The sequence below is a fragment of the Trematomus bernacchii genome, unplaced genomic scaffold (assembly GCF_902827165.1).
Source record: "Trematomus bernacchii unplaced genomic scaffold, fTreBer1.1, whole genome shotgun sequence".
Taxonomy (NCBI): domain Eukaryota; kingdom Metazoa; phylum Chordata; class Actinopteri; order Perciformes; family Nototheniidae; genus Trematomus; species Trematomus bernacchii.
In genome coordinates, this window is record NW_022987787.1 from 451,009 (window position 1) to 475,429 (window position 24,421).

Sequence of the window (24,421 nt, forward strand, 5' to 3'; positions counted from 1 at the left end):
CAAAACACACAAGAGTTAGACCTAACACACTTAGCTATTTTATCTACCTTTGGAACTAGTTATAAATATATTTATTCTTCACTGTCACTCATTACTGGATCAGTGAGCTGCATGAGATACTGACAGGCTGTCAGGAGAGAGAGAGAGGGGGAGAGAGGAAAAGAGAGCGCTTCCGCTCATTTCTCCCGTGTTATTATCCAAAGTTAATGTAAACTTGAATAATGTAGGCTACTTCATTTGAATGTAACAATTATGTTGGTTGTTGTTTGTGGAAGCGCCAGTGAATGAGCCCCATTAACTGAGTTTTAAACATCACTTTTCACGAGTGTTTTTGTCGAGCCCCCCCCCCCCGTTGATAATTCACGATCGTCGGCACGCTGATAAAAAAATGTTTTTAGAATGGCACTTCATATCAAAAAGGTTGCCGACCCCTGGACTAGGGTTACAATACGTAACCTATCGGTGCAAGCCCTCTGAATTATTCGGATGTGGGGGGCTCCATTAACGTTAAAATTCATTTAAAAAAAATCTGCATTTTGACTTAATAAAAGACTTCATGTCCACTTCAAATAAAGTCTTATTTAATAAGATTCTCCTCAATCACCAACAATTAAATTGAATATTAAAATATATTTAAAGACAATTCATATCTAATAATTCCTCATGTAAATCTCTATTTTGTTGGAGTTTAAGTTTCTGCTTTAGCAATACAACTATACAAACTGCAAATTGCATCCTAACATGTAACTACTGAATACAATGAGTCAACAGTCACATGGAAAAGGGGAGTCAATTTGGTAAACTGATTTAAAAATATTCTCTTATTTAAGTCTTTGATTAAATACAAAAGAAAAGCTAAATGAGTTTACTTGTTAACACAAAGTTAACACTTTCATTATTATATGATGAGTACTACTAAAAAATAAGTTGCTAAATCCTTTCTGTTAAAGCATTTGGTTCTTGACTCTTAATAAGTAGTTTTAAGATTAGTTTTAAAAGTGTTGTCACATTCAATATAAAATCCTACCAAAACAAACACTTTCAAGTTGTGAGGGACAGTTATAGTATGAAGATGTATTTAAAGTAGAAATAAGCCATCATTTAATCATTGTTTTAAAGCAAGTGTTATCATTCCAAAAGAGCACTTAATGTGTCATCATGTCACTATGACCACAGATATGAAGTATTTGTATTTGTTATTATAACATGATTTGAGGAACTGGCTCACAGATAACACTTTACTGAATGGGGCTTGTGGATCTGGGGGCTTTTTTCTTTTGAGAGGAAGTAGCTTTTGTCAGTTACTCTTTAGATGCAGGAGCAGCGGGATCCAGGGAAGCCGTTTGAATTGTTGGAGGAGTGCCCAGTTCGGACTGAAGCAGTCTTTTCAGGGTTGCTGCTGGGGTCTAACTGTGACTGTCTTATTGGTGTTTTTACGCAGTTTCATACAGCCTCATCCAGGTCAGGGTGAAAGTCCGGCATGTGATCTCTGTGGCATTTCCAAGGCTGCAATAATACCACTTGTACTGTAAAATACTGACTCATTCTTGAACACTGGAACATACACAATAAACAAAGATTCTTACATTTTGTTATCACATTTCAATAATTTTTGTCAAAAATCTTTATGTTATACACATATTTGAGGTCTGCTTTTTTGTAGTAGTCGAAAACGTTGTTAAAATAAGTTTCTCAGTATATCTGTTTATAAAATAGGGAAAAAATACATCTTTCATCTATTTTTCATATCATATTTGTGTTATTTATATCAACCTTATCCATAAAATGGAATATGGAAACCCCTTTGAGAAACTACATTTCCCTGCATGCCTTGTAAGCTCCAATTTGACAACCAGCCAATCCGCGCCATGACAGGCCGGCACGTGACGTAGGGCAAGTTCCTGCTGTGGCTTGAGGGAAACAGATCGACATTGTGCCACGGGAGAATCGCACTTTGCGGGTAAGTTAAGACATTTGGCCACAACGAGGCCTATTGAGTCCATATTAAGTGTCCTTCGGAGGGGTTTGCCGGAGCTTTCTGTGAACTGGGGGTCAGAAATAGCCTGCATTTCGGATGGAACAAGCTGTCTTACCGTGTAGGCCTTCGCTATTTCCTGGTGCAACTCCACAGCTGTGTGTGTGTTGGAATGGCAGAGTTGGAAAAGTTCAGTTTAGGGGGTTTTGCTGGAGCTTTGTTCTGTTCCACCCCGCTTTTAACTGTTCTGTAAGCTCGCATTCAGCCATAAGCGCTGCCCTGTTATGACACCGAATGCGTTCGCGATAGTGGACATGCCTAAAAGCCTCCCTTTGGCAGTGTGTTCATACCTTGGAGCTGGATACCCACACCGCAAACTGCTCCAAAGCTGTCAGGGTCTGTTAGTCCGTGGATAATGCTAGCTAACCGCGCCACCCTGAATTACACTATACCACAAGCATTTTAACTGCTTTTAATGAAAGCAAATGCATTCAACTTCAACTCCTCCTTCGTTGTTTCACTATATTATCATTGTATCTCTTTGTGCTCACAGTTCAAAGTAAGTATTTGAAGAATTAGTCCGTTTTGTCGAAGTGAAAGTGTTAGCTTAGTTGTGAAAACATCCTTTCCAGCTACTGTACTGTACAGGTCAGCAGGTCAGAAGCAGCTCCTGTGCTGAAGGACACAAAACACCTCTAGCATGACATTAACACTTGTTACAGTGGAATTGAATGGGATATATGCCTTTTATAATATTTCAATAGTTGCCATTTGAATGTGTTTCTGTTGGAAGCCTGTCAGTGAGTGCACACTCAGCAGCTGGCTTATTCATGTGTTCTGGAGTCAGATCAATGCATCAGCATGGGGAGTGTTATTGACACATTTATAGTTAGCAACAGTATGGATCTGCCTTAGAGTTGCATAAGTGTTAATGTTAGAGACTGCTAAATCTTTGTCAAAATTCTGTACTAGTTTTAAGTCAAAATTAAATACATTTTAGTGTCATTTCCATTATATATTTTGGTTTATTTAAAGTGCACATCGGAAACGGAAAGCTAAAGTGGGGAGATATTTGCTGAATTCTACCCAACTTGTATTGGATCCAATTTTAATCGAACAGAATACTGGAATATTATTTAGAATTTTTGGTCCTCAATATTTTTAAGTAGTTTGTGTTATACACATTTCAGATGTAACAGTAGTGAGTTTAATTCTCAGTTCTAAGATATAGGTCGTTTTACTTCGTGGTATTTCAAATTTTCCACGAACTATCAGTTTAACTAGACTAAAGTAACCTCAGTATTTAAACTACACCCTTCTGCCTCTAGCTTTACCACCGAATGAGGAAGCATTCATTGTTTGTAGTTTCATGCACTTAATGCAAGTATTCATGCATATAAATAACAATAACACATAACCAGATTATCCGATTTTAATCATGATGTTTAAATGTCAGTTCATCGACCTCTCTAACTTACTGCTGTCCATCGAACCTCAATGTCCACCCTCTGAAAACATTATACTGTTGCCAACAACACACCTTTGTACACAGGCTTTTCCCAACTGTCAGCCACCAAAACAAATATTGAAGAGACCGGATTTAAAACGACATCCACTTGGTTACTTATCATATATTAAAAGACGTACGCCCGGATTTCTGTCTTGATATTTCGTTTTTGGTGGCAATGGCTTAAGAAAATGTTTTTCCACTTGCCAAGATTTCTAAATAAAATGTTAGTTTCACTTCCTTTATATACTTTCTCTCCATCCGTATTACTCACATCCTCCATGACTCACCAATGCGTTTATTCCCACTTTCCCTCTCCCTTCCCTCCTTCAGAACACATGTTCAGACAGGCTCACAGTGACAGGTATCAATGGAGCACTGTCCCTAAGCAGAACAGGAATAATCCACCTTTTGACAGTGTATCTGCCTATGAATACAGTTGTTTAATATCTTCTGTGGTTGATCCTCAATTAATTTTGACATTTCAAATGTTTAAAAACAAATAAGCTTGAGCTCAAACATGTGAGCAGTTTTGCGTAATGCAGGTTCTAATTGTAAGTGTTATGTTACATTATGGGAGATGTAGGATCCAGTGGTTTTGGAACTTTTTGAAAAACCCTTCTTTTGTTACATCTCTCTCTTGTGACACCCCACAGCTTAATGATAAAGGGGATACATTGCTGGATTTCCTCTTAATTGGGGTAGTTTCCACAATATCAGCCAAATGGAAAAAAACTCTTGTGGCTGCACATTTATAGTATATATATTTACTGAATATATTATGATATCCCCTAACCTGCTTGCTTTAGCTGGATAATAATATCATAAAAAGATTGTTCCATTGCTTTGAACAAATATATCGCTCTGTGCTCTTTATCTCTTTTCATATGACCGTCAATGAGAGCCGTACCAGTCTATCCAATGGTCAATATTAGCTTTTCATCACAGATATATTCCTATCAGCGTATGTCGCCTCTATGTTTGTGGTTCTTAACAAACAGGTCTTTCTATGACCATGTATGTCAGTGTGAATATGAGACTCATGCATGTGCGCCCGGTTCCACATTTTAATTCTAAAACGGAAGCAGGCATACATGCAGTTAGCGCTGCATAATGAATTGAAATTAAATCTCAACACTAGAGGACTAGAGTAACACATATATGTCCTGGCATACAAATAGTTTTACACATACTTTATTAAATATCTTTGTTTGGGACAGATGTTCTTAAAAAAATCGCACTTTGATCCTATCAAAAATAACTTTGAATGATAATAGAAATAACGATAAAAAAAAAGATCATTCCCCCTAATATTGTGAATCATATTGCAATTCAACATCAGTTAAAATGATGTCTCTGGGTAGCTGTATAGTTCAGTTGGTAGAGCTGGCAGGCTTGGTCTTCATGCGGAGAACCCGGGTTCGAATCCAGCCCGGGACAATTTGCTATGTGTCATCCCCTCTGTATCGCCCTTTCAACACAGTCACTTAAAGGAAGGCGGTTGCCCAAACAAATGTAAAAATAAGATAATCCCAACTAGTTATTTTTGCCAAGTTGCGCAGCTATGCACTTTACATAAATCTGATGAACAAAATGCGTGTGAATGTTCATCTGTGTGCGTAGGATACTGTTTAGCGTAGCTTACCATAAAGCTACACTACACAGCTATGTGTGCTAGCTACATTAGCTTAAATCCTGAGTTCAGCCTAAAGTTAGCCAGCTAACCTACTGCTCTAACGTTATGACCCAAATGTGTCCGGTTTCCATGAAGAAGAGTTTTCCTGTTGACTTCTGGGTAGTTCCATACAATGTATTGTTACCTTGATTAATTTTTCAGTGTCTTTTAGAAGTGTTGCCATGACAACAGTTGAGGGACAGCTGGCATCCAGCATTACTTGGAGATGTGTTGTGAACAGAACACCTATTATCACCTTACTTTTAGCCAACTATTGTGTTTACACTTGGACACGGTAATCCAATCTTTTGAAGGGGGCTAGATCATTCATTATTGATGATGCATATTAGATTGAAGGGGGCTCATTGGGCTCATTGGGCACAGGGCTTCAAACTGAGTCAACAAGGGAATATTGATCTGTCACATACATCTACACCAGCATGTCCTTTAAAGGGAACATGGTGGTGACTTTGCTCCATCGGTGCAGGATGTAATTGATTTTATTTGCAAAGATATGCGCTCTTAAGGCCCTGACACACCAGGCCGAAATCAGCCGTTTTCGTTAGTCGGACGACGAAGCGTGCCCTGACGCCCAAACTCAATTTGGTGTGTCCCGCACCGTCGGCCGTGACGCGCCTTATTTGGCCTTTCATGGCCGACGCACGGCCGATTCAACATGTTGAATCGGCCGTGCGTCGGCCACAGGCAGTCGGACAAAGAAATCACTCTGATTGGCTGTTCAGCTAGCGAATCAGTGCATGAGAAGCGAAACGGTTGCTTGAGAATGTCTTCCACAAGCAACACTCCAATGGCTGATAGCTCCAGTACCGCACGAAACATGTTTTCGATGGACGAGAGTGAAAATGGAACGGACACGCTATTTGTTGTTTGTTTAGATCACGCAGTCTGTTCTTCTTCTCTGTCTTCCGGTTGTTGCCTCTTTTGAATGACGAATACACACTACCGCCGCCTGCTGGTAAGGAGAGTTATTGCCACTCACGCATGCGCAGTTCGTACGTGCTCGGCTGAAGTCTTTGCGGTGTGTTCCAGTGCGACACATGGCCAAGACGCAGGAGAACACGGCGACGCAACAGTCGGCGAGTTCTCTGGTGACTGCTTGGTGTGTCAGGGCCTTTAGTGTATATGACCTGTCAAAGTAGTCCTAGGATGTTCAATGTTTTTTTGGATGCTTTCCTTAAACTAGAAAAAATAATTGACTTGGTTAAAAGTATTTTTATATAGGGCAATATATTAAATCATAACCTACTGTATCATGTAGTATCACCAAAATCTTTATTTTAATTTAATTTATTTGTACCTGTAGGTAGATTTGGTTTCATCTATAAGGGGGAAATGAAAATCAAATCAAAAACCTTTTTTCTCAGACTGTGTTAATACTGTATAATATTCTTCCTCTGGTTACCACTGGCATTTTGCTGACAGTATCCATGCCAACAGTATAACTGACAACTCCTGTCTTATCTGACATGATGTGTTCTGGCACTGTTGTGAAAACGTTCCGGTATCTCTCACATTATCTGCTGATGAATCCTTATAGTCTGGTATTCTCCTGACCCCAGCTTTAGAATTCTATCCTTGCTGCTGACACCACTGACAGTCTGTGTGTCTCTCTTCCTCAGCCTGTGGAACCTCCCCTCCCTGAGCGATGGCCTCACCTGTCTCAGTCTACAACTCCAACGCCTTGGACACACACATCTCCAGCGTGAGTGGATATATGCGTGTCTGTTTGCTATATCTGGTCCGGTGCATCTGTGACGACACTGTGTGCCAGCTTGTTCATGTTGAAATATTTAAATCTGGAGGAGGATACTCAGCTGGTGAGATCCCTCTTCCTTCACTGCAGAGATATTGGTTGCTGTGGCAGTTTTTACATGGAGGGAAGCCAGTGAGGGATCAGATCCTGGTCTCTGTAATAGCTCACCTACTGAATGGTCAGGTTTTCTTAACAAGAAAAGTCCAAATTGTTCAATTATATGATCATCGCCATCTACTGAAAACACATACTTTTGGGTCAATTGCCCAATATATTAAATATATTTATTCAGCAAGTGCAGAAAGATTCCTTGTGTGAACCGTGTGTTAGTCAGTTTCTCTATGAATGAATGTCCTATGTACTATTGTTCATTCTGTTTTAGTGCACAACAAATGAAGAGTCTGCATATGTGATGAATTGCAATCATAAAAACTGACTCCCATTAATGGTTAAAGACTTGCGGCAGTCATTTAGAATCTTAGTCTTTTCATTCTACGATAAGATGCGATGACACTCCATTTTCCAATCAAGTGTAAAACTTGACAAATATTTAAGACGGAAAACAAAGAAACAGACATTTACCATACCATTAAAATCACTAAAGACAATATGTTCATGACCTTTTAATGTACATTTGATCTAGGATTATTCAAATACAGTATCATTTTAAACAGTCCCCAGCTGGATTAAAACAAGTGTTTTAGCTCATGGAGTGCCTTGAATTAGGAATTGAACATATCCTTTCCTTTTTGATCCTTGTTATTTAGAAAGATGAATAAACATTGTATTTAAATCCCAAATTAAATCACTTAAATATAAGGTCCCGAAGAAGAACACTCTAATTAAAATACTAATAGTGAGGCTCTGAAGTAAACAAATAATCATTTATAACTCCAAATATGGATGAGAAGCAGCAGTGTCCTCTGTGTCACAGCTTGTCAGCTCGACATCTTAAAAAGGAAGAGTGCTGTGTTCACAGTGTCTCGTCCCACTGAGCACTAAGTCTGACCTCACTTGAACTAGCTTAAGCAAATTGCCCTTTCTCCACCGTTTCTTCCCTCAGTGGTACTTCAACTGAAAAAAAGGCACTTAATAATGTGAGAAACTGTCGCTTTTTTACCGCCTCTTTGAGCTACTGCCATTTATTCTATTAATTTCTCTGAATGCCTTGTCTTCTGTGTGTGTTTGTAGTCCTCCAGAGAGTCTCTGAAGATGGAGTTGTTAGCTGATGTGTCCCTGCTGCCGGGGGAGGAGAGAATTATAGGTGAGTACATATAGCTCCATAAAATGAAAGTGTGAAGGCATGCACATGACTCAGTGGATAAGGCCTTGTGTTTGTTCTCGGGATCATTTGTGTTTATTCGTGTTTATTCACTTAACACGGCTTCATTGATGTGGTTTATTACAATGGTATGATCCCAAAGTAAAGAATTGCTATGATAATGTAAAAAAAATGCTGTCGAATTAACTACACTAATATCTTGATTTTATAAAAAGTATGAATTCATGCTTTGTCAGGACTTTCCAAAAGACAAGAAACATTTTATTCTTCTTTTTTGGGGGGGGTTTCCTTCTCCTTTAGTGGTTATAGAGGTTTCTGTGCATGTCAATAGTTTGCAAAGGCTAACATCCCTGTGTTCCCTCAAGATTGTGTTTCTTCTGCACACGTTATTAGTGAAGGTGATGTTATGGTTTTAGCCATTATTGCCGCGTAGCCAAATCAGCATACAGTAGTTTGATTATCATCTATCTTCATGAAAGTAAATTACTTAATTAGAATGTGTTGTAGTGAATGTCACCAAGTTCATAGCTCTGACTAATTACATTCTAATTATTATGATTTAGTTGCTTGTTGCTGAGTGGGACGGTCTACAATTATACCCTCAGTGGTCACGCAGAGTGGATGTATTTATAGCCTACCTTAGCTGCACGCTTCTCTTCTCTGTTTTCGCTTCCTCTATGGTTTCTTCCCTCACACTGCCTACCAACTGTATAATGATTTCCAAAGCACAGTGCTAGTGAGGGATCTTTAAGATAAGAGAAGGTGGAATGTATAAACAATATTTGTCTCGATCTGTTTCCAGATAAAGAAACCATCTACATCTGTCCGTTCAGTGGAGCGGTGAAGGGAAAGGTGTTGATCACCAACTACAGACTCTACTTCAAGAGCTTAGATCCTGTAAGTCCTTTTAAACTCAAGACTGTGTGTGTGAGTGTCTGTGTGTTTGGCAGATGAAGGTCTTCGACACGTCTCTATGAGCTGCTCGAGTTTTGCAGTCATGACGTATTTTTGTAAGCCGATCTTGAAGTTAGCATCGCTAACCCTAACCCTTTTTGGCAACAGGATTTTTCCATAGAATCTTCGAATATTGCAGAAAATAATCTCTGTGGCAAACGCACATTTATGATACTTACAAGTTTTGTTCAGCATGGTAATCTCTACATATGTACACCATTTTATGATTTTTGAAGCGCAAGTGCAATGGCCAGAAGTAAAAAGCTAACTCTACGCAATCAAATAATGACATCACGGTCACATGGCTGCCAACGCTAAGTTAACGGTGGACTCGTTTTCAGCTTGATTACTTTTAGTAGTCCAATTTAGTCACTTGTTTCCAATCCCCATTTTTATTACGCATAAAAGCTTTGGAAATGCATCATTTACTGATGTATTTTATGTCGTAGAACGAAACATAACATCTCCTCAGCTTGTGTTAGCAACAGATCTCATTTAAGCATCTACAGTACCGCTCAAAACACGTTGGGGGAAACATTTGAACTCTTTTGGGTTTTAGGACTCATTCCTGCACCACTCTATTGCTCTGGGGCCTCATTTATAACGCCTTGCGTAGGATTGACGTGGGAAGGTTGCTTATGTAGTACAAAGCACAAAAATAGGTACATACATTTTCCGCCATTTTCCGATTCACAAAACATTGCGTACCGGCGAGGGAAGTGCGTACGGAACTCCCTACGCCTGTGTCCCTTTTATAAATCACAATCGACTCGTAACGCCCATATTTGCCTATAAATAGTCAAAGAAACGCCCATTCATTCATTCATTTTGACTGACTGCATGAAGAAGATCGCAGGAAATTACGACCGAACAGCTAAAAAAGACATCTCTCACACCGTGTCAGATTTTGGTTATTTTGGGGAGGTGGAGATAAATCATATTGTTTGGTGGATGCAGTTTGAACCAGAGTAGCAGCATGGAGGTCGGATCGTCACCAAAATAAATAAATAAGTGGTCAGAAAAAAGTTAATGACAAAAAATACACATAACCTTCCTCAGGCAGTGTGTTTGTACCGGGGACAGGAGACACCCCTTGATGAGAAACTGTAAGAAATGATCGGGGAATCCCTCCGGAGTGTAGTCATGACGACTGGATCTGAATTATTTTGTTGTATTTGGTGGTTTGTGTTCCAGCTGTCGATCAGCAACTATATATCCATAATCCACCAGTTAAAGGAAATACAATGTGTTGTGTTATATTAGCTGTACAATTTACCACATATGGTGTTCTTAGTTTCCATACCTCCTCTGTTTTACGAGCGACTTATCAAGTCTTGGCAAACGGCATAAAACACGATTAAACGTGATAGTATATAAAACCATGCTCGTATCTACAACCTATAGAAATGCAAAACGGCGTCAGTTTAGACGTAATTCTGTCCTCCTGCTTACCGCATCATTTATGAGAAAACATTTCATAACATTAACACAACATATTCGAGGTGGTTTTAAATAGCATATCCGTATTTATTTATTTCTCCAAGTTCTGTTTTTGTGTGCACTGAGGAGTCTCAAACAGGCGTTTGTTTAATCATTTTAAGATTGGCTTTAATCAATGTTTGAAAATGAATTCTTCATATTTGATAAATGAGAGGTAACATTTTATTTATGGTATTATTTCCACATATTTCTCTCCATTCTTCCTTCTGCCAACGATGTCGCAGTTTCTCGTCTCTCCCGTTTGTGTGCTTAGTGCGTACGCATGGGTTAGAGTTTGCGTGGAGGACCGCACATTTTCCTGTCAAGTTAGTATTTTATAAATCGCAAACATTGCGTAGAAACTGGCGTACGCCATTTTTTGAGCGTATATCCCTTTATAAATGAGGCCCCTGGTCTGTTGTTACAGACTGGAGCCCCATTACAGCAGTGATCACTGGCCATTTCTCAATCGCGAGGATATTGGCTTCCAAGCCAATATTTCAAGGATGCTACGTCATCAAGTGGTGCAGCAGGACCGTTCCAATGTCCAGCACACTTGGAATTCCACCGAGGCCGCGTCCTTGGTTTGGGGGAAATTTCGAGGCTGCACATGGGTAGACTTTGCGTCCTTAAAATCCCCACAATGCTTTGCGCACGGACCAATTTCCCCAAATCTGTGGCGGAAAATGTAAGGCGGGGCCTCTCATATGACGCACACCTGCACACTTGCTAGCCTGTTCCACTCTTCGTTTTCCGAATGCCAGGAAGGATTCTTGCCTCGCTTCTGAAGCAAGATGCTCGGAAGACATGTGCTACCAAGCAAGCGTACTCGCGATTGAGAAACACCCACTGTTATCCTCAGAAGTGTAACTCATCGTTCCAGAAGATATTTGAACTATAGGGAGATTACAGGAAGTGGTGTGACACACAGACATTTTTGCCCGACAGCCCTTTTTAGATTTGCAAAGACATTTTTTACATAATTATGTCATTTCATACTGAACTGATAAGAAAATAATGGTGGGTCATGCAGCTCTTCCTATGGGAAAGCTAAATCTGAGATCCACTTAAAGCACAGGATTTAAATGAAGGGAAAACCAGCAAGTTCACAGAAAACCCGAAGGGAATTGCGGGTTAAACTATTACTGGGGTTGTGATAAAAAAGAAAGAGGGTATTAAGTTCCCTAACCAGAACAGGTACTTTTAAAATCACCCCACATCTTCTTTGGAATAATATTCATTCTGAAAGAACCTTGTATAACATGGATTTATGTGAAACAGTCAAAAAGAATGTCCTGTTCTCCAAAACTTGCACTCTGTATGAGTAGTTAACATTATAGATATGATGATGCTGTGGTATTCAGAATCAGGTTCATTGCCAAGTGTCTTTTCATATATATTTGATACAAGACATTTGCTTTGGTGTATAATGGCGCAAACATAGTGAGAGAAATTTAAATATAAGCAAATACAGAAATATTATAAAAACTTGATAAAAAACAAGTCTGAAAATGTTTATACAATAACACATAATACAAATATACAAAAAGGAGAATAAGGATTTGAGGAGCTTTTTTGCTTTGAAAGTGGTAGTGTTGTGCAGAAATGTGCAAAATATACCGATTAATGTGCATAGGTACAAAGTATGATTGTTGGACACAGAACAGACACACAGACTTGGAAGACATATTTTAAAATGAGGAGTGCTTGTCATTAATATATTTTGAATGTTTACATTTTTGACACAGACAAAGCAGGCATAAGAGTTTCAGGTTGTGTTAGATCCAGCTGCGCCCTTGTGTGATTTGGAAGAGATACTGAACTGGTTACCTTAAATGAAGGTGCGGAGACACTTTCAGATTAGTGATGATTATCCACTCGCAGACAGAGACATCTCATCTGGATGCACAGTCTGAAGCAGATTCTTTTAACAATTAAGTTCCTCAATGTCTGCCGGGGATAAAAACCATCAGCAGCTGATTGCCTGCTGCATAGTAATACAATTAGTTAGAGATGAACCTCCATATGAATGATTTATAATAAGAAAGTCTGAGTGTAGCTGAGGTCTGTGCGGCTATCTAAGGTCACAGAAGTATCTATGTATGTCTAAAGTTTCCTCTCTTTTACATATGTATGGGGTCATGAGAACATTTGATGTACATATAAATAATGCTATTTTCATTCATCATTTGGTGCTTGAGTGTGTACAATATTTATATTTTGTGTGCTGCTGTTTGTTGTAGGATGTGGCGCTGACGCTGGACGTCCCTTTGGGTGCCATCGGTCGGGTGGAGAAGATGGGCGGGGCTTCGAGCAGAGGGGAACACTCCTACGGCCTGGACATCACCTGCAAGGTGTGTGTGTGTGTGTGTGTGTGTGTGTGTGTGTGTGTGTGTGTGTGTGTGTGTGTGTGTGTGTGTGTGTGTGTGTGTGTGTGTGTGTGTGTGTGTGTGTGTGTGTGTGTGTGTGTGTGTGTGTGTGTGTGTGTGTGTGTGTGTGTGTGTGTGTGTGTGTGTGTGTGTGTGTGTGTGTGTGTGTGTGTTGGTGTGTGTGTGTGTGTGTGTGTGTGTGTGTGTGTGTGTGTGTGTGTGGGTGTGTGTGGTGTGTGTGTGTGTGTGTGGTGTGTGTGTGTGTGTGTGTGTGGTGTGTGTGTGTGTGTAGGTGTGTGTGTGTGTGTGTGTGTGTGTGTGTGTGTCGTGTGTGTGTGTGTGGTGTGTGGTGTGTGTGTGTGTTGTGTGTGTGTGTGTGTGCGTGTGTGTGTGTGTGTGTAGTGTGTGTGTGTGTGTGTGTGGTGTGTGTGTGTGTGTGTGTAGTGTGTGTGTGTGTGTGTGTGTGTCGTGTGTGTGTGTGTGTGTTGTGTGTTGTGTGTGTGTGTGGTGTGTGTGTGTGTGTGTGTGTGTGTGTGTGTGTGTGTGTGTGTGCCCCCCCCCTCTCGGGCCCCTCCCCTTTCTTCCCCCCCCCACTTATTCCTCCCGCCCCCGTCTGCCCCTTGCCCCCTTCCTCTGCTCATTATGGAATACATTTCATTTTTTTCTGAGGCAAGAATATTATTAGTCATTATAATGATATAAGGCTGGGCTGCTGCCTGACTCACTGCTGCTGTTTTCCTTCGATTATGAGAAAGGAACACATGTTGTCGGATATTTAAACTCTGTGCTTTGCAATGAAGCCAGCTTTTGATAAGATGCGCTTCAGTGGCTTGGATGTGGAAGGCGACTTTTTGTTATCCACACTTTGACATTTCCTACCAGACAAGATCAACGTAATGAGGCACAGCTCAGTATGAAGTTGGAGGGGTTTCCCAGCTGACGTGACAGAGCACACTCATCGCAGTCATCCTGGGACTTATGGACCAATGAAAAATTACTCGACTAAGATTTTAGCCGACTAACGTTCAGTCTACTATATGAAGGCAGCTCTACTGCTAGCTGATAGTTGGTGCTTGTACTACCTCACAAATTAAAGGAGACATGTGGAGCTTTCTAAACAAACAGGAAGTCAAAACCTCTGCAGGGTACCTTTAAGAAATTGCAGCTAGCCGTGGCCGCCGCTCAGCCAGGCATCACTATCCGGATATCTGACTGCTGTGGTAATGAGTTATTTTTAAAGAGTGACAGTGTGGAATACTCTATTAGTAATGAGTTCTAAATTCAATCACACTTATTTTCTTCTTCTGCAGTACTGTCTTAGATGCTGTGTGTGTGTTGGTGGTTAAGTGGTTGATCTTCTCTTTCCGCAGGACATGAGGAACTTGAGGTTCGCCCTGAAGCAGGAAGGTCACAGCAGGAGAGATATCTTCGAGCTCATCTTCAAATACGCCTTCCCCGTCTCACATGGTCTGGTAAGGCAGCTTCTCACGCTACTGCCCCCTACTGACCGACACACAAAAGGGTGATTGGCTAGCAAATGAATTCAATTCAGATACAGAAGGAACCCCTATTTTCTCAGATGGTTTGATCTACATTGGTTGGATAAGCCTGTGTTCAACACTACACAATCTAGAGCAAAATCAACATTATGTACTGTATGTAAGAATCACTTTAAACAGAACACTCCCCTGCCTTTTAGTTTGAAAACAAGTCCAGTTTTGATCCTTGAGTGTATCAGCTCTTGTGTGTCACAAAAAAATGTGGATGTCTGTGTAAAAAGAAAAACTGCCATAACATTATTAATTCATATAATTTCCCACTTTCCATTTTTGACCAGCTTCTGTCGTGAACATCACTACCAAATATTCATTTGTTTTAAAGATTTTGTAACTTTTTAAATGCTAATTTGTGTACATAAAGACCACCGATACAGCCACAATGTTCCTAGTGGAAACGAGGTTGCACATAAGGAAGTTGCTCAATTGGAACGTTGTAAAAACTATTATCTTTAAAGCCAGGGCTTCATATTAAAAGCCTGATATTATTGAATGTATGATTTTCTGCTGTAATGGCCCAGGGATCAAAACATGTTTTTTTTGTATGGGTTTAAATGTGTTTAAATCTGTCCTTTATATGGTGTGAGTATATGGTGCTACAATTTTATAATAGATCAATCAAAGCAGCTGAGATTGAACTTCCAAAATTGGGAAAAAACTCAAACAAACTGTGCCATATGAATGAACACAGCCAACATGATCCAATATCCACAAATGTCCCTAGTGATACACAGGGGTGAAAGCAGCAAACCATATTAGCTGAGAAAGGACATGTCCTCCTAGGGCTGTGCGATTATGGCAAAAATCATAATCACGATTATTTTGGTCAATAATTGATATCACGATTATTAAATACGATTATTCATGACTTTGAAAACATCCATTTATTGAACTTTTAAATACAAATAATAATTTGAACAGTATCTTTTAACTGTTGATTTCCCTGAACGTATAATTCAACTGAAAAACCAATACAAAAATAAATAAAATAAATGATACATTTATATCTACATTTAAATAAATAATATCAAAATAATAAATACCAATAAACAAGATCAACAAATATTTTGGAGTGCACTTCAACAAGCTACTAAACATATATAAATATGATAAATACAAATAAATTAGATCAAATATGTTGCAGTGCACTGTCACAACCTAGCAAAGCAAAATAATCCTTTTTTTCGATTATGTTGTTTTCGTAATTGTGGCAGGCCAAAATCGTAATTGCGATTTAAAATACGATTAATTGCACAGCCCTATGTCCTCCTGCATTGCTTCAAAGCCCAGTGTTTATGCAAGTGTTGAATGCAGAGATGCAGCCCCCTCAAGCCATCAGCTGCCCACCTACACCACAGCTCCATCAGCTGGGCTAATACTCCTGCATGCTCCATGTGTGTCAGAGCTAGCCTCAGCAGAGCTAATGTCTCTAATATGGGCCAGTGGACACATTAGAATCTGTACATTTATTCTGCCAAATACCCTCTGGCTGTACCGGACACCAACCAAGCAGGCAGCGTTTGTATTAAGGATTTTTTTTTATAGCTCATGTTTTACTCACACGAGTGAATTCAGACATTCACTGTTCAATTTCTGAATGAAGAACTGGGGCACATCTTTCTGGCTTAGAAGTAGAAAATAACCCAAACAAGAACAAAAGTAAGCCGTGACTCCAAATGGATCATGGAGCGGGTTCTGCCCTCTGTAACTGGAAGCTAAATATTTAGATATTTAAAACATGAAACATTTTCGGGGTGAACACGAAGCATGTTTTTGTAGTAGTTTCATCAGTCCTTAATTGATCGATCAATAAACTGAACACCAATCAATTAGTTGTTACAGTCATTTATCAAGTTCTCTTGTAAACTGAATACCTTTTTTGACTGTTGGTTAGACAGAAAAAATCACTTTAAAAGATGTTCAAATACATCATATGTCTCAGTTCTACGATAATAAATAAAAGGGGAAAGTAATTTGACATTTGATATTTGAAATAACTTCGACCATCACACCAACCTGAAAACATGTTTTTACAAACAAAACTTACAAAATGGTTTTGTTATCAATTGTTCCTTGTGCGGGAATGCTAATGGGATCATTCAAATAATAGTGTTATTACATGTGAGTATCAGTGGGGAAACACACCAGTTTCTCCCCAGAATCTGACCAAAAGTGACCTGTAAATCAGTTCTTCTCAGGGTCCCTGTCCTGCTGCTAAAACCTTACTATCCTAAAATCCTATTCATAAAAATGCTCCTTGTCTCCTTTGGGTGCAGCCACTGTTTGCATATGTGACTCAGGAGAAGTACGGGGAGAGTGGCTGGGACATCTACAAACCCATAGAGGAGTTCAGACGGCAGGTAAGGCAGCTTTAGGACTCTACTATTACAGGCATAGCTCCGTTTTGTTTGTTAGTCAAATACACCCTAAGTTGAGAAAAAAGTAGAAAAGGAGCATTTCTGCGTATGAAGTGACCAACTGATCATTTTCCTTCGCAGGGCTTACCCAATAACAAGTGGCGCATCACCTTCATCAATAAGAACTACGAGCTGTGCGACACCTACCCCACCGTGCTGGCCGTACCCTTTAAGAGTAAAGAGGAGGACCTCAGGAGAGTGGCAGCCTTCAGGTCCAGAGGACGCATACCCGTGAGTCAGATCTGCATTCAACTGATTTCAACCAATCAGCTGTTGGTATGGTACTGCACTGGACCCTGTCCTGCACTGGACCCTGTCCTGCGCTGGACCCTGTCCTGCGCTGGACCCTGTCCTGCACATGCTGCAACTATAACAACAGTTTCCAAGAAAAACAACACACACCGCTACTAACAGTTTGACTCTTTTCACTTTGACTTCTCTATATTTAAATGTTTCTGTGATATAGTATGTCATTGAATACGACCCACTCCTCCAAATAATAGCTAATTGCGATCTTTTCAAGTGGTATTTTTAAATGTTCATATTATGTTGGAGCGATTGTTTTTTTTCCGCCTCTTTATTCTCATAACAAATATATCAAATTATTTTGGTGTGATTTATGTATTTCTTCCAAGAAGATCTATACCAAACCAATATATTTAGTTAATTCTGGAGAATAGGGTTTGTAGGCTGGGTTATCTCTGCTGCTCCATAAGACTTGATTCAAACTAGTCCAGTCCACAGTGCCTTTTGATAAGATTTACACTAATTGTGCACCCAAGTCTAAACTGGTTTCATCAGCCTGCTCTCGTGTCCGTTGCAGTAAAACGTTGTGCTTTTATTCAGTCTTTTTTGACTTTTTCAATCCACCTGACTCAGTTGAATGTATTTCAGGTCCTGTCGTGGATCCACAGGGAGAACCAGGCGGTGATCGCCCGCTGCAGTCAGCCTCTGGTCGGGATGTCCGGGAAGAGAAACAAAGACGACGAGCGCTACCTGGACGTGATCAGAGAGGCCAACGACACCTCCAAACTCACCATCTTCGACGCCCGGCCCAGCGTCAACGCCGTGGCTAACAAGGTGAGGGGGGGGGGGGGGGGACTCTCAGGGGTCAAAGGGGTGGTCTGACAGAAAACACTTCCCCCCCCCATCAGGCTGTCAGAAACAGCGGTACTGAGGGGGATGGAAAGCAGCAGATGGAGAGGTCACTCCTGAGAAAGCTTGCTGTGATTATGGCATGGCGGTTTTCCTTTGAATAGAGTGAGAATAAGTGGAAAATAATAAATAAATGATTTATTTGCATTACAAACGAATCTATTAAAATATATTTTCCATTCATTAAATAGTATAACAAATGAAATAGCATCCACTGTTTCAAGATGACAAATGATGTCACGTTTTGTGCGACCAGCAGTCAAAAATCCCAATGTATTCAGTATAACGGACCGTCTACACAGCAGCGTTAAAAAAATCTTGAAACGCTTCTGCCCATTCACTTTGAATGGGGGTGACGTCACTTTCCCTCACTTTTCGCCGAAATGCATTGTGGGCAGGCGAGCGGAGATTTTGAGGATTTTGAGGATTCAAAGTTGAACAATGTTCAACTTTTGAGGCTGAGGTGGAAGCGTCAGCCAATCAAATCCCGTGTACGCAAATCTGACCGTTCAAGCTCTAGCCAATCAAACGGCGTGTATGCTGGGAGAGACATACTGCAGGTCATTTCCTCATATTCCAAAAAATGGAGGAGAAATTAGCGGTAGCGAATCAATCACCCGGTGCTTTATGACCAGACCTACCGGGATATAAACCGGAGGAGCCAGGCATGGAGGGAGGTGGCAGAGACAGTGGTAGGTTTTCGCCTGTTTTGGGGAGTTTATATCCAGTTTACTTCGGGCTTTTTTGCTTCGTATGTCGGGGGCGAGAGATTCATGTGATTGGTTGTTCGCAAAAAATCCCCAAGCTTCAGATACGCCCACCTCCAAGATTTTTTTAACGCTGCTGTGGAGACGTTCCGTAAAACAAAATCAGAATTAAATAGTCATTCAACATTTTTTATATATTTTACCGTTATATATTTTTAATGTTGTAAGTCTGTGTTCTCATCCCAATTTTCTATCCACATAAAGAATCTTTTTTGTAGTTCACTAGTGGCTGGGGTAGGAAGTTGATGTATTGATTGAAAAAAATGCCAGTTCTTAATGTGCAATGGAAACTTTGGAGACTTTTTTTATGATCAAACATAAAACATGCATCCATAAAACAAACAGAAACGCCACATTCCCATCGTATGGTCCACATTTTCTTTCTCTCCGTTTGAGCTTTGACTCTTTTTACAAAACCTTGTTGCAAACTGTTCTTCTGCAACAGCCGGCATCTTTGAGAATTCTGTTAGCGACTATTTATCTCATGCGTTAATATCGGGATGTTTTCATAACAGTAGAAGGAACTATAACTAGCTTGACTCGTGTATCCTATATTCTATAATCAAGGAGTGCCACAATATGTGTTTTGTTAGTCCTGGAGATAATGAAAGAATCAAACTATCTAGGTCACAAACAAAACATATTCAGTCTTTTGAAATCTGACCTGAGGATTAAGGCCTGGGAGTGGAATCTTCAGTATCAACATTTATAAAGATGACATTTCTGATTCATGTGTAACGTGTGTCAGGCTGCTCTGTTGTCATGGGGTGTCGTACATGGTCATCTCCTGTAGTCCCTATCTGTTTGCAATAGTATATACACTTCAAAATAATGAAAATATGATGTACTCTTAGAACAAAATCAATTTGTGCCGAACATATTGAACTTTTTTTGTCAATTTCAGAGATTTATTCATCGTATTATTTTGGCATTAGTTAGTATTTTGGATCATGAGCTGCATTGCTTGAAACACAAACATTTTCTTCACAGTTAAACATACTCTCTTTTATGGGTATTTAGTATTTCCCCTAGAGAATCATAATCAATCAGTACTTTATTTATTTCCAGGGAAATTGGGTTTTGTGATAGTTGCTCCATTTATAAAAATAAATAAATAAAAAAGGTTAGAAGTAAGAATATGCAATAAATAAAATAAAATATGTATATACACAGAATAAGTTAAAGTAAGAATGTGCTATTGAAAGATTAAATAAATAACATTAAATAGATTAAAGATATTTACATGAACATAAAAAATTAAAGATGACTGCAATCAAAAGTAAAAAAAATGAATCAAAGCCATTAGAATAAATATATTTATATAAGAAAAGAAGATTAAAGGTGGGGTAGGTAAGTTTGAGAAACCGGCTCGAGATACACTTTTTGTTATATTCCATGGAATGCTCTTAACATCCCGATAGCAATGAATATCTTAAGTGCTTTGACAAAAAATCCATAAAAAAATGTCATCTGTGGAAGCTGTAGTACTGTAAAAAGCACGACCAATCATTTTAGCCGGCCCGGCTAAAATAACTGGATGGCCTACCTGCCTGTCAGCCTTCCATCTGTGCACAAACTTATCTCGTGCCCTCATTGGTCATGTGCGCGTTCGTGTGTGTTGGAGGAGGGGCTCTGTAAGGAAGTGGCAGATTTTCTCCGGTTGTGTATTTTCAAATTCTAGCGATCTCGAGCCGGTTTCTCAAACTTACCTACCCTACCTTTAAAGTAGGATTGTGTAATAAAACATATTATATAAACAAATTGAATAAATAGATATATATATATATATATATATATATATATATATTTTTTTTTTTCACTATATAGTGAACATGTACAATAAATTAGACATGATATAAATAAATTAGAGGATGATAGCTAATGATATTTAGATTCCCCTCAGCAACTGTCCACCTCCGTATAGGGGGAAACATCCATTGGACCAACACTTTTATTCAGAAAAAACACACTTCTAATACATTTGTGTAATGAATCCTAATGTTTTTCGGGGGCCCCATGTTGAACACTTCCTGAAACAGAAGGTTTCATTTAATGTTGTATCTTGATGTCCCTCCCCAGGCCACAGGAGGAGGCTACGAGGGCGACGAGTACCAAAACGCAGAGCTGGTCTTCCTGGACATCCAGAACATCCACGTCATGAGGGAGTCCCTGAAGAAGCTCAAAGACATTGTGTACCCCAACGTGGAGGACTCTCATTGGCTGTCCAGTCTAGAGTCCACACATTGGCTAGAACACGTTAAGGTCAGAAAAAGAGTCATCGCTTCATTTAGTGCCTTTTTATAGCAGGAAAGTCAAACATAAAGGTTAGAAATGACTATGTGAATGTCAGTCAGCATCTTCAGTACAAAAGAGTTTGGTTTAACTTAACCTTCCTCCTTAATAGTCCCATGGTAGTTTGTATGGTGGTGTGTCAGGATTACTAAACAGATGTGGAAATTAATGTACAATCATTTCTAGGTCTTGAAGAAATGTTTTGATCATAAAGTAAAATATTATATTGATCAGTTCCAGATACCGCTGACTAAATGTTTTCTGCCTTTGTCCCCTCTTAAATATATAAATAGAAATACTGGTTTCTAAAAGTCCTTTGTGTGTGCAGCTGGTGTTGTCAGGAGCCATCCAAGTAGCAGACAAGGTCTCCAGCGGACAGTCTGTGGTGGTGCACTGCAGCGACGGCTGGGACCGCACCGCTCAGCTCACCTCTCTGGCCATGCTGATGCTGGACAGTCACTACAGAACGCTCCGAGGCTTCCAGGTCAGTAACAGCACAGCAGCATGATGACAGGAGAGTGCTCATCCACACCAGAGAGCAGCACCGTTAGCTTCAATCGCACCAGTGCAGCGCTTTCACTGCACTTAGCAGTAATGGAATGTCTCTTGTTGAAGCTTTAGTGAGATGAATGGACAGGAAGTGAAGCTCTGTGTTGTTTCAGGTGCTGATCGAGAAGGAGTGGATCAGCTTTGGGCACAAATTTGCTTCGGTAAGTAACTCCTCTCTTTAGAATCAATCGGTTGAGCTTTGTCTTTTTTTAATATCAATAATTGCCATTTAGCAAAGCTGAATGTCTACATATTCATTTATGTTCGTACTATATGGTCCTGAAACCCAGAAATAACTAACCATTGGACCACTTCCGCTTCCTTTGTCTCCAAGTCAGAGGTTTTTTTTAACGTGTTTGTGGTTAGAAGCCTGACATAAGGTCTGTGGTTAACACAAGCTGCAGAGTTTTTCACCTTTTGTTTTCCGATATAAAATACGTCATTGATATTTATGTTCAGCCATGCAACCGTGATGTAGTTCACTAGCTTAGCGTTAGCTTTTAACTTCGGGCAATTGTATTTAGGCTTAAGAATCACAAAGTGGTGTTAATATGTGGAAATGATCCTGCTAAAAGGTTGAATGTGTGAGTGCCGCAGATCTTATTTTCTGCAACATACTGAAATGCAAAGGGGAAAACCCATTGCTTTTGTAGAGGGACCCCCTAGCGATGCTACATTCTGGGTCAGCCTACAAAACATTGATCATCACTGCACAATTCTATACGCATTGTTTTATTCCACTGTACAGTATTTAGTTTTACATTCATTTTTTATTTATCTGAATTGACTTGAACCTTAGGGTCCCCTGCACCCTTCTCTTGCACTATTTTATTTCTATTTCTTCTTGCACTAGCTTTATTTCTCGGTGTGTTGCACTGTACGAGACTTAAGATTTGTATTGCCAAAACTACGGTTCAGCTGTTACAGTATACATTTCACTATAAAGTATTTGAGCTTCAATCTTGAATGTTGTCCCTATATCTAAAAAAAAGTGTTAGTTAAGCATCGTGTGTGTGTGTGTGTGTGTGTAGAGGATAGGTCACGGCGACAAGAACCACGCGGATCAGGACCGATCCCCCATCTTCGTGCAGTTCATCGACTGCGTGTGGCAGATGACTAAACAGGTCTGTATCTGAGTCATCACGCTGCATATTAGCGTGTGGGAACTTACCCTCAAAGGCATTTCTATCATCCGTCACATGGGTGCTATAATAGTCTCATTTAAACCAAGATGAGAGGCTTTTCCATATGTATAGCTCGAGCCGGCAGTTGGGGTTTAATTAGATGAAATTGCCACAAACGTCCTCCTGAAAAGACACCGCTGCACTCTTTAAATCATGGAAGCAGAGTAGAATGTCTTTGGTGCGCAGAACTCGTGGGAGTCTTATTTAGCTGTTTTGGTTTATGTAAGTGCAGCAGCTCAAAGTGCAAAAAGGCGGATTATAAATATATATATTGGAGGTTGTGGTGGTTAATAAACACAGCAGAGAGACTGCACATTTGTAGTTTTATGTGTGTCCTGCTGCATGCTGGGATTTAATGAGCTGAAGGAGAGGTTTTTAATTTCAAATCAAGCAGCTGTGGACAACTCGTACTGAGAGTCAGTAGACTAGTGAGCTACATTTCCCTACATGTAACTGTCCTTTTTCGCTGTTTTCTAACCTTTTTTAGAATGTTTTACGAATGTGAAGGTGTACTGGAGTGCTTTAAAAGGCGCCTCTAAATAAATGGTATTATTGATTTTCTTTATTACATAGCTTTTTTAATTAATATATCTATTAATTCATTTGATTTGTTCATGTATAAATATATACGGAAGGATTAGCAGATGTTCCTGCTTGCACTGATTCAAACAAATGGACTGGATCTGAGTTTAATTAACATAGTTTGTCTGAATCTTAGCATCTTTAGTCCTGACGTCTGAGCCTTATTATCACCCAAAATATATTTGTTCTGCCTCGTCTGAACAAACCTCCCACAGGTTCACTGCCTTCCTCTCACCTGAACATGGTGCCTCGCTGCAGGAGAGCACAGGTTGCAGCTCTGCATGTGCTTGTTAATTGCACCGCGACAAAAAAAGCACCCTGAGTAGGCGCATTTCATCACTTCATGGAGGTGCTATTCACAGTATAACAAAAACAAGGAATTTATCTTAAAGACCAATCCTACAATCTGCTGAGATGAGGAGGCTGAATTTTCTCTCCTCTCAGTTTCCTACAGCCTTTGAGTTCAATGAGCGCCTCCTGCTGACCATCCTGGATCATCTCTACAGCTGCTGCTTCGGGACTTTCCTCTACAACTGTGAGAGTGCACGAGACCAGCACGTAAGACTTTAACACTCCCGTCCCTCCCTAAAGCTGACTTTACCTTGCAGAGGACTATCTCTAAGTGTCTCTCTTTCTCTTCTCTCTGTCCAGGAGGTGAGGCTGAAGACGGTGTCTCTGTGGTCTCTGGTCAACAGTAAGATGGAGATGTATTTAAACCCTTCTACACCCCCCGAGTCCGGCAGGGTCCTCTACCCCGTCGCCAGCATGCGCCACCTAGAGCTGTGGGGTAACGTACTACATCCGCTGGAACCCCCGCATCCGACAACAGGTAGGAGGGCCTCTGTGTGTTATATTATACTATGATCTGCTCTAGGCCCCAGACCCATTTAGATTGTATCAGTTT

At 40.0% G+C, this 24,421-nt stretch overlaps 2 protein-coding genes across 2 annotated transcripts in view; both read left to right on the plus strand.

Annotated features, from left to right (window-relative positions):
- Nucleotides 1–1,872: 1,872 nt before the first annotated feature.
- On the plus strand, nucleotides 1,873–24,019 carry LOC117497584 (myotubularin-like; the record flags this gene model as incomplete). Its single annotated transcript, XM_034149557.1, is given in 14 exon segments — nucleotides 1,873–1,960; nucleotides 6,798–6,880; nucleotides 8,123–8,195; nucleotides 9,016–9,110; nucleotides 12,890–13,000; nucleotides 14,386–14,487; nucleotides 16,848–16,931; nucleotides 17,070–17,219; nucleotides 17,883–18,068; nucleotides 20,990–21,172; nucleotides 21,531–21,686; nucleotides 21,865–21,912; nucleotides 22,783–22,875; nucleotides 23,962–24,019. Coding segments are annotated over 13 exon segments (1,396 nt in total), but the record flags the coding sequence as incomplete, so codon positions are not given.
- A 197-nt stretch (nucleotides 24,020–24,216) lies between these two features.
- LOC117497599 (myotubularin-like) overlaps nucleotides 24,217–24,421 on the plus strand; it is an 18,031-nt gene continuing 17,826 nt past the window's right edge. The window contains 1 exon segment of the mRNA XM_034149582.1: nucleotides 24,217–24,346. Coding sequence (XP_034005473.1) covers nucleotides 24,217–24,346 — 130 coding nt within the window.